The 8,822-nt window shown below is 51.5% G+C and overlaps 1 protein-coding gene across 5 annotated transcripts in view; it reads right to left on the reverse strand.

Annotated features, from left to right (window-relative positions):
• Window positions 1-4,371, reverse strand: part of ANKMY1 (ankyrin repeat and MYND domain containing 1) — a 32,814-nt gene extending 28,443 nt beyond the window's left edge. For 4 of the 5 annotated variants that reach the window (XR_015703682.1, XM_087752916.1, XM_087752913.1 and 1 more), the window contains exons 1-2: window positions 3,718-3,846; window positions 2,004-2,150 (exon numbers count right to left, since the gene is read on the reverse strand). Coding sequence is in view for 4 of the 5 variants with exons in the window: in XM_087752916.1 (XP_087609042.1) it covers window positions 2,004-2,150; window positions 3,718-3,825 (255 nt within the window). In the remaining variant the exon portion in view is untranslated. Of the gene's footprint in view, window positions 1-2,003; window positions 2,151-3,717; window positions 3,847-4,276 lie in introns of those variants that run through there. The other variant, XM_087752915.1, reaches the window with a different exon arrangement.
• Between the last annotated feature and the right edge of the window lie 4,451 nt (window positions 4,372-8,822).

Consider the following 8,822-nt stretch of genomic DNA (forward strand, 5'->3'; position numbering starts at 1 on the left):
AGATTATTTGATGAATTGCTGAGATACCCAGGGATCAGTAGGAACGGGTGGGCAGTGTTCCCCTACGCCTGGGACTTTTCAGATACACCTTCTAAGAAAACAAAGAAGGACTGCAAGCTCTTAGAAAACAAGATTTCCAGCTTCCACCAGCAACATCAGGTCTGAAAATGACGCAAAACAGACAACTAGCTAACTGGACACATCAGATTGCTGTCTATCATCTCCACAGTTTCTTAAAATGCAGTATTTTTCCAGTTTCATATTGGTGGCATCCTAATATGCCTTTTGAGAGTACTGTCTAACTAATAAGCTCTTCATCAAAGAAGGAGAATAAATACTGAGATCTTATACGTTAGATACTAGAATAAGAAACTGTTCCGGGCATCAGATTTTCAGTTCTGGGCAGATGGTATCACATCACAGGGCTGGAAGGAGGATCTGGGGAACTACAGGCCTGTCAGTCTGACCTCGGTGCTGGGAAAGGTTATGGAGCAGATCATCCTGAGTGCCATCACACAGCACATATGGGACAACCAGGGGATCAGGCCCAGTCAGCATGGGTTTATGAAAGGCAGGTCCTGCTTGACTGACCTGATCTCCTCCTATGATAAGGCGACCCACTCAGTGGATGAGGGAAAGGCTGGGGATGTTGTCTGCCTGGACTTTAGTGAAGTCTTTGACACTGTTTCCATCAGCATTCTGCTGAAGAAACTGGCCGCTCACGGCTTGGACGGGAGTACTGTTTGCTGGGTAAAAAACTGGCTGGATGGCCAGGCCCAAAGAGTTGTGAGAAGCGGAGTTAAATCCAGCTGGTGGCCGGTCACAAGTGATGTTCCCCAGGGCTCAGTGTTGGGGACAGTTCTGTTTAATATCGAGTGCACCCTCAGTAAGTCTGCAGACGACCCCAGGTTGGGCAGGAGTGTCGATCTGCTGGAGGGCAGGGAGACTCTGCAGAGGGACCTGGCCAGGCTGGGGCGATGGACCCAGGCCACTGGGTGAGGGTCAACAAGGCTCAGGGCCGGGTCCTGCACTTGGGGCACAACAACCCCAGGCACCGCTGCAGGCGTGGGGAGGAGCGGCTGGGAGCTCCCTGGTGGAAAAGGACCTGGGGGTGTTGGTTGACAGCCGCCTGAACATGAGCCAGCAGTGTGCCCAGGTAGCCAAGAAGGCCAATGGCATCCTGGCTTGGATCAGGAATGGTGTGGCCAGCAGGACCACAGCAGGGATCGTCCCCCTGTACTGGGCACTGGTGAGGCCGCCCCTCGAATGCTGTGCTCAGCGCTGGGCCCCTCACCCCACGAAGGCCATGGAGGGGCTGGAGCGTGGCCAGAGCAGGGCAGCGAGGCTGGGGCAGGGGCTGGAGCCCAAGGCTGGGGAGGAGCGGCTGGGGGAGCTGGGGGGGCTCAGCCTGGAGAAGAGGAGGCTGAGGGGAGCCCTCATCGCTCTCTGCAACGGCCTGAAAGGAGGCTGGAGCCGGGGGGGTCGGTCTCTTCTCCCCAGGAACAAGCGATGGGACGAGAGGGAACGGCCTCAAGCTGCACCGGGGCAGGTTTAGGTTGGATATTAGGAAAAACTTCTTCCCCCAAAGGGCTGTCAGGCCCTGGCCCAGGCTGCCCAGGGCAGGGGCTGAGTCCCCATCCCTAGGGGGATTTAAAAGAAGGGGAGATGTGGTGCTTAGGGACACGGTTTAGTGGTGGACTTGGCAGTGATAGGTTAATGGTTGGACTCGATGATCTTAAGGGTCTTTTCCAACCTAAATGATTCTAGGATTCTATGATCATCTCCTTCAATAATTCCCCATGCAAAAGTTGAGTTCAGCAGAAGCTAAGCTGTTGAAAAGAGTGCCCTAGCTCACTGGAGATCAAAGTATGATGATTTTGCTCTGAAGGACCAAAACACTAAGGGAGCTGCTTGAAAAAAATCCACACTCAAATTTTCCTGTACTTATGCTGACTTTGAAAGGCAAGGAAATCGCAGTATTAGCACAGCATTTTTCCAGTTACCTGAAATTTTCTGCCATCATTGCATTCCAGGGTACCATAGCCTTCTACGTGGCCAAGATAAAGAGCTCCTGTGAATTTGGAACCATCAGGCCAGTAGCAAATCCCCTTCCCATGGCGGTGGTTCATGTAGAACTGTCCTATGTATCTCTGTAACCCACAAAAGAGGACAAGACAACAAGAATGATACAACTGACAGGACAGAAATAAGTGAAATTGCCTCCTTACAGCAACAGAGCAGGAGTAACAAGGTGGCACATGAAGAGCAAACTAACAGATGAAGAGGGTGAATCTGTTACACCGCTGAGAAAGACTGGGCGCTGTCTCAACTCCATTTCAGTCACAGGCTTTAAAACTCAGCCAGGATTTTACCAATTTCTCTAGAAGCTTTTCTACCATATAGCAACCAGTAGTTCACACTACTTCAGCAGACGCATCTCAGCGTTCATACCCTTGGATACACTGCCAAACGATGCAGGCTAAACCAACATCTATTCAATCGTTCAACAGCTTTCATAAAGACCTGTGTGCCAATACACGTTTAGCGTTCTGCATTCAAACCAAAAGGGAAATCGGCACAACCATAAAGCCCTCAATTGTCAGATGCAGGTGAAGTAACTGGATTATTAAACCTTTACACACCGCTTGCTTACAAGATAAATATGACTGCTACTCCAGAACTTGGCACTCCTACCCTTCAGTAGAAAGCACTGATGAAATTTCATATCATAGGTGAACACAGTGCTGGATTGTATGGAAGTGGTAGAAGCAAAGTCAAAAGGTTGTCCCGAAGCCCCTCTCTCTTCAGTGAAGAAAACCTTAGCAACCAACCTGCTCCTCTGACTGTTCATGACTGAATTTCATCAATTGTCATTCATTTCCGTCACAAACACTTTAAGGTGTTCACTATTTTGAAGCAAAACCAGACTTTTGGAAGAGATTTTATATCAATTAATCAAAATCTGATAATTCAAAAAAATCCCACTTAAACTCTCAATTCCTTACTCCTTCTGGTGCATTCAAAATAATAATAAAATTTGCAGCTTTGCCACAGTCCTGGCATTTTGTGTCATAAAAGGAGTGACTACCTGTAGCTTAAAGAAAAGACCCAGAACATTACGGTGGTAATAGCAACAGCACCCACAGCAACCATGTGCTATTTTCTCTGAGACTGAGGACAGACGAAGTCGTCCAGGCGGCAGAGCAGAGGGTATTATCCGAAAACTTGTGTCCCAGCTTGCATTTTCGCCGTGGATGCGTTACCAACCCGGACACGGAGTGACGGAAACACGCGGAAGAGCAGCCAGGGCCGATGCACCCGGTGAACGCGCTCTCAGACCTTACGTGGACGCCAGGAAAGCGCTTGCCTCACTCAGAAAAAAGCTGAAACCACCTCGTTTGGCCCCAAGACAGGGCGAGCAGGGAGAGGCAGGCCTAGGGAAGCCTGCCTTTCGGAGCCCCTCTCCTTGCAAGGCGGCGATGCCGTCAAAGGGGGGGTGCAGGGCACCCCTCGCCTCCCCCGCGGGCGGACGGGGCTCTCCAGCGAAGCCGCCTCTCCCCGGCGCCCCCCCGGCGGCCCCTCCTGCGCCCGCAGCAGCGGGAGGCCCAGCCGGGCCCGCGGGACGATCGTACTCGGGCGGGAGAGACGAAACGCCCCCGACGGCCCCTCTCCCCGCCGGGCTCAGGCCCGCAGCCCAGCACCCCGCCGGCGGCGTACCTCGCCGGCCCGCGGCCCGCGGGGCAGGCCCTCCCCGGGGCAGGGGCCGCAGCCGGCCGCCCTCGCCGCTTCTCTGCCCTCGGCGACTCGCCCGGCGCCGGCCGCCATGGCAGCCCCAGCCGCAGCGCTCTCGGCCGCGGCCGGCGGGATGCGGGGCGCCGTGCGGCCGGGCGGCGCGTTGCCGGGGACACCCCGGCCGGCCCCTCCGCAGCGGCGGCAGGGAGGGAGGCCCCCGCCGCCCCGGGGCAGGGAGAGGGCCTGCCCCCGCCGTCCCGCCCCGCACTGCCCCAGCCGCGCCCGGCTGACCGCCCCCGCGGCCGCTCCCCGCGGGCAGGGCCCCCGGCCGAGCGGGGGGGACGGCGGGCCGAGCCCTGCGCCTGGCCCTGCTCCCCCCGCTCCTGCCGCCTCCTTCCAGCCCCGGCCCCGGCCCCGGCCCCGGCCCCGGCCCCTGCCCCGGCCCCGGCCCCGGCCCCGGCCCCGGCTCCTCAGCCGGCGCCTGCCCCTCTCCTCCTCAGGCCCCGGGCCGGTGCGCTCCACCTTGTCCGCGCTGGCATCGTACCAAGCCCATGCGGTTTTTCCAGTTCATGGATGAACTCCGAGCCTCTGGGGCTCTGGGGCTGGAGCAGGACCGATCGGTCCTTCGGCGGGACCGGCTGTCCCGGGAATACGCAGAATCGGTGTCAGCCCGAGTCCCCGGGCGGCCGGGCCAGCAGCCTGCTCTGGGCCCGGTCTCGGCCCTGGCCCCACCATCAGGTTGTCACGGGTTGTCTTTGTCAAAAAAACTGCATTTCACCAAAACCCTCCAAAGTGGCAGATTTTCCAGCAGTATTACAGACACCAACTAATCAGTTTAAGCCTCCCTTTTCTATGAAAGCACAGTCAATTCATGGGAAAACAAATGGGAGTTTTCCCTTAATCTCCACTGAGCACTAAAGCCATGAAATGAGTTTAAACAAAAGTCACTTAGCTTTAAAAACTTTAGATCTGCTTTTGTAATTCTTTTTATTTTTTGATCATGAAAAACTTACAGTCCCTTGTTTAATTTTCAGGATTCCACCTGTCAGAATGACATTGTAATCTGAAAGCAAGAGCCTGCACGAGCAGCGCCAGGGCGTGGAAGATGCCAAACAGCAACTGTCTGCTGCGGATGTTGGCAAGTGGAAATGCAGTCGCTCACCATCTGCTGACTTCTGCTGAGCACATCATCGGGTATGAATTTTAGATCACACAGCTGTCAAACTCGTGTTTCTTCAAGAAACATGGAGTAGTTTCTATTGTAAGTTGTAATGGGAGGTTATAGCTTATTAGAATGAAACTAGGGATAATTTATCGTCGGCAGAAAAATGCAGGACTGAAAGAGACCCACTGGAATTTCATCATGATTTTTTTTCTTTTTTACTACATCATTCATGTCGCATTGTAAAATCAGTTAGATCTTTTGCACCGTTATTCCTTTTAAAAAAAAGCAATATGTCACTGTCTAGCCGGAATTATGAATGACTTTCATATCTGTTTTCTCTTGTGTTAACATCTCTTCCCCTTTGAGTTCCTCTTGCCTGATGAAAATACTACACACAGTTCTGGGTGAGGTCCTCTTTTAGTGTCGAGACTAGAAACAAAAATGTTAGTCAGAATCAGTCCCACGCTTGATCCTCAAGGGAGTTCACTGATCACCTGTGGTCAGCTCTGCAGAACCCCTCTGAACACTGATATTTGTTAATTTGATTTATTCGGTTCCTCACCCCCTCCCCATGTCCATCACTTATAGCATTTGTAAAAATGTCCGCTTTAACAGAAGAAATTTTTTTTCCGTTGCCCTGCACCAAATCTTCTACTGAATTTCAGAGGGATCAGAGATATTGCATCTCCCTTTTCCAGGGAGTCATTTACCCTGTCAAACAGAGATACTGGCTTGGCACAAGCTACCAGGATAAACCGAAGTCATATTTGTCACATTTTCAAAATATTCCCCATACACACAAAGATCAGGACCCTTCTGAAGTGCAGCCAGGGTCTGTTCTTTTGAAATCAGGCCAGTAGATGGAGCAGTGGCTGCTAAATGTGAAATACAGAAGGACCCCAACAGAAAAAGAGGGAATCGAAGAGAAAAACAAGAATCCCTCTGCCTGTCGGGGGTCCTGCTGTGGCTAACCCCACCGCCGGCTGGCAGTGTCATGCTCTTCCTAGCATGGGGTGACAACAGGCACAACCAGTAGAAGTAACCTGACGGTCTGGTGACATTAGCCTGAGAGGTGGGAGAGGTGAGATGGAGCCCGGTCCTTCTAAGGTAAGCTTTAAAGCTTACCCCTGGCTCTTCTAGGATCAACACACTGTACAAATATGACAAGTCATTCCTGTAATAACTTTTTTTTTTACAAATTCTGTGGCCAAAAAAAAAGTGAAACTGGTTGACATTTTCATCACAAAATATCTGGGAGATTTCAAAGTACTGTGTCAAGCCAAATGAATAGCTTGCATTTTGATTAATACCAGCATTTTAGAAAACCTCCTGAGCCCTCATAAAATTCAGTTGTTGTAATCAAGGTGCAACATGCCCGTATTTCTCTTTTATTTCATTCTAATCACCAGTAATGTCAGTGCTTCCTGTAACGGTAGTTTTCCGTTGAGCAACAGCCTGAATGAGGTGGTTGGTTTACTTTAAATTTTTTTGTAACAAGCTGTTATCAGCATGGGGGCTGATCCAGTTTGGTCTGGTTTACAGTTGATCCATGGACTCTGAAACAACTTTCATTTCTTAAATGTTTCTTCCACTCTTTCAGGCAGCAGGACCCTCCCCAGTCCTCGAAGACCGATACTGGGTGCGTGCAACAAATATAGCACAGCGCAGGTATCTAAGGAAAAGGATATCAAAGTTCAAAATGCTGCTGGGGGCAAACTGCACTTTTGATTAATTGGAGTTGAAGTATCACTTTGCGCTCCTTTTCTGTTCTTAATGCTCCTCAGGGCAAGCAACCTGTCTTGACACTGTGCCCTCTGCATCCAGTGCTCCAGCTTTGTAAGGTGACTGTCTCTTTGCTAATCAGCAGTTCTAGGTCTGTGTTCGTTAAAGGACTCCTTCCTCAAGAGGGATATAATTTCTGTCTTAATATCTCCAGCCAACAACCATTCCCTAGCTTTCTATAGGTCAAAAGTTACGTGGGAACGCAGCAAGGGTGCCAGGGCAGTGCAGAGCTGCCCAGGACGACCACGGGGAACCAGGCAGCAGCAGTTCACAGCACTGTGCCGCCCAGGTTTGCCAGAATGTCTCTAGTTTGACTCTCCCGAAGTTTCTGTCTAGGCTTCCCTGTATTCATACCATTCTTTCCCAGACAGTCGCTTTTGTCTGTAGAGCTCCCTGCCTCTGAAGAACCAGCAAATGCATACACTCTTGGGTATGTATGAAGTAGAATCACAGAATCATAGAATCATAGAATCGTTAAGGTTGGAAAAGACCCTTAAGATCATCGAGTCCAACCGTTAACCTATCACTGCCAAGCCCACCACTAAACCATGTCCCTGAGCACCACGTCTGCCCTTCTTTTAAATCCCTCCAGGGATGGGGACTCAGCCCCTGCCCTGGGCAGCCTGTGCCAGGGCCTGACAGCCCTTTCCGTGAAGATGTTTTTCCTAATATCCAACCTAAACCTGCCCTGGCGCAGCTTGAGGCCGTTTCCTCTCGTCCTATCGCTTGTTCCTGGGGAGAAGAGACCAACCCCCACCTCGCTACAGCCTCCTTTCAGGCAGTTGCAGAGAGTGATGAGGGCTCCCCTTAGCCTCCTCTTCTCCAGACTAAACAGCCCCAGCTCCCTCAGCCGCTCCTCGTAAGACTTGTGCTCTTCACCAGCTTCGTTGCCCTTCTTTGGACACACTCCAGCACCTCCATGTCCTTCTCAGCAGCTCTGAGTGCACAGCAAACGTGGTTTTCAGAGCCTAAATCAACATTTTTGCTTGTACTTCTGGCTGTGGAAGAAGATCTCAGGTACAGAGCATGAGCAAGCCTGAAGAGGAGGATTACCCTCTCCTTACTTGCAGTGCACTAGCAGACTCCTGGCACGCCAAGTGTTTGAGACCAGTGCTGGTTTTGGGACAGGCTGGGACATCCTGTGATGCCCTATGCGGTTCTGCAGGCTTCCTTTGCTTCCTTCTGTCTGAACAGTCAGGTTTTGTTTGCAGGGCAAAGTGGCTCTCCAGGGCACGGGAAAGGGAGAGCAAATAAACTCTGCCTCCGTCACCTTCCCTGTACAGCATCATCTCCTCCAGTCGGAGAGGAAAGCTGCTTGCACAAATGAAGCAGCTCCAGTGCCACAGACCCAGAGGAGGCTCTGGTGGAATGCAGTTGGTTTTCTTCCAAAGATCCCTTGGGAAATACAGAGACCTTAGGAAGATGGGCAGAGGGCCTTGGAGAGGACTTTTACCTCCAACTTGCTGAACCCACTTGCCAGTCCCATCAGAAAAACTGCAACTGCAAGGAAACGGCCCCTTCTCCCCACTATTTTGTTAATAAAGTGGTACCTGGCTGGCAAGATCTCGCACCCTTCCCTCCCCACATCATCTGTACGAAGTGTCCCATCTCCCCGGCTAGATGGCTTCTGCCTGCCAGGCCGTGTATCACACCCTCTCCTTCCTCTATGCACGGTTGAGCAGGCAGATGGAAGCAAAAGGAGTTTTATAGCTTCCCATCTTCCTCATCTGTCATCACCACTGGCAGCTCCCAGTGTGGGGCTGTTTCTAGCAGAAGACATTTCTCCATGTTCCCTTCTGAAGGAGCAGGAACAAAAGCAAGATGGTGTTTGATGCGATGCTTGCCATGTTCTCCAGGTTGGAGTCAGTTCATTAGTATTTGAACAGATACTCTAAAAGAAATTAAATAACCTTCCTGGCAGCCTTGGAAGAACAGATTCAGTAGCAAGATGTGATTTAAGAGCAGGCAATCACCCAGTGCTGGCAGCTGAAAAAAAAAATGAAGCATTTAAAAGCAGCTGAAGGGAATATAATTGCCTTGATAAAATTTGCAGCGTGCCAGGCTGCATACTTGGGAGGGGTTCACCCAGGCTGTACATATGGGACAGGTTTGCCCAGAGAAATCAGAGGTTGCATCCTAGAAG

Source organism: Nipponia nippon, unplaced genomic scaffold (genome assembly GCF_047370975.1).
Source record: "Nipponia nippon isolate SJK-2023a ecotype South Korea unplaced genomic scaffold, ASM4737097v1 scaffold_16, whole genome shotgun sequence".
NCBI lineage: Eukaryota > Metazoa > Chordata > Aves > Pelecaniformes > Threskiornithidae > Nipponia > Nipponia nippon.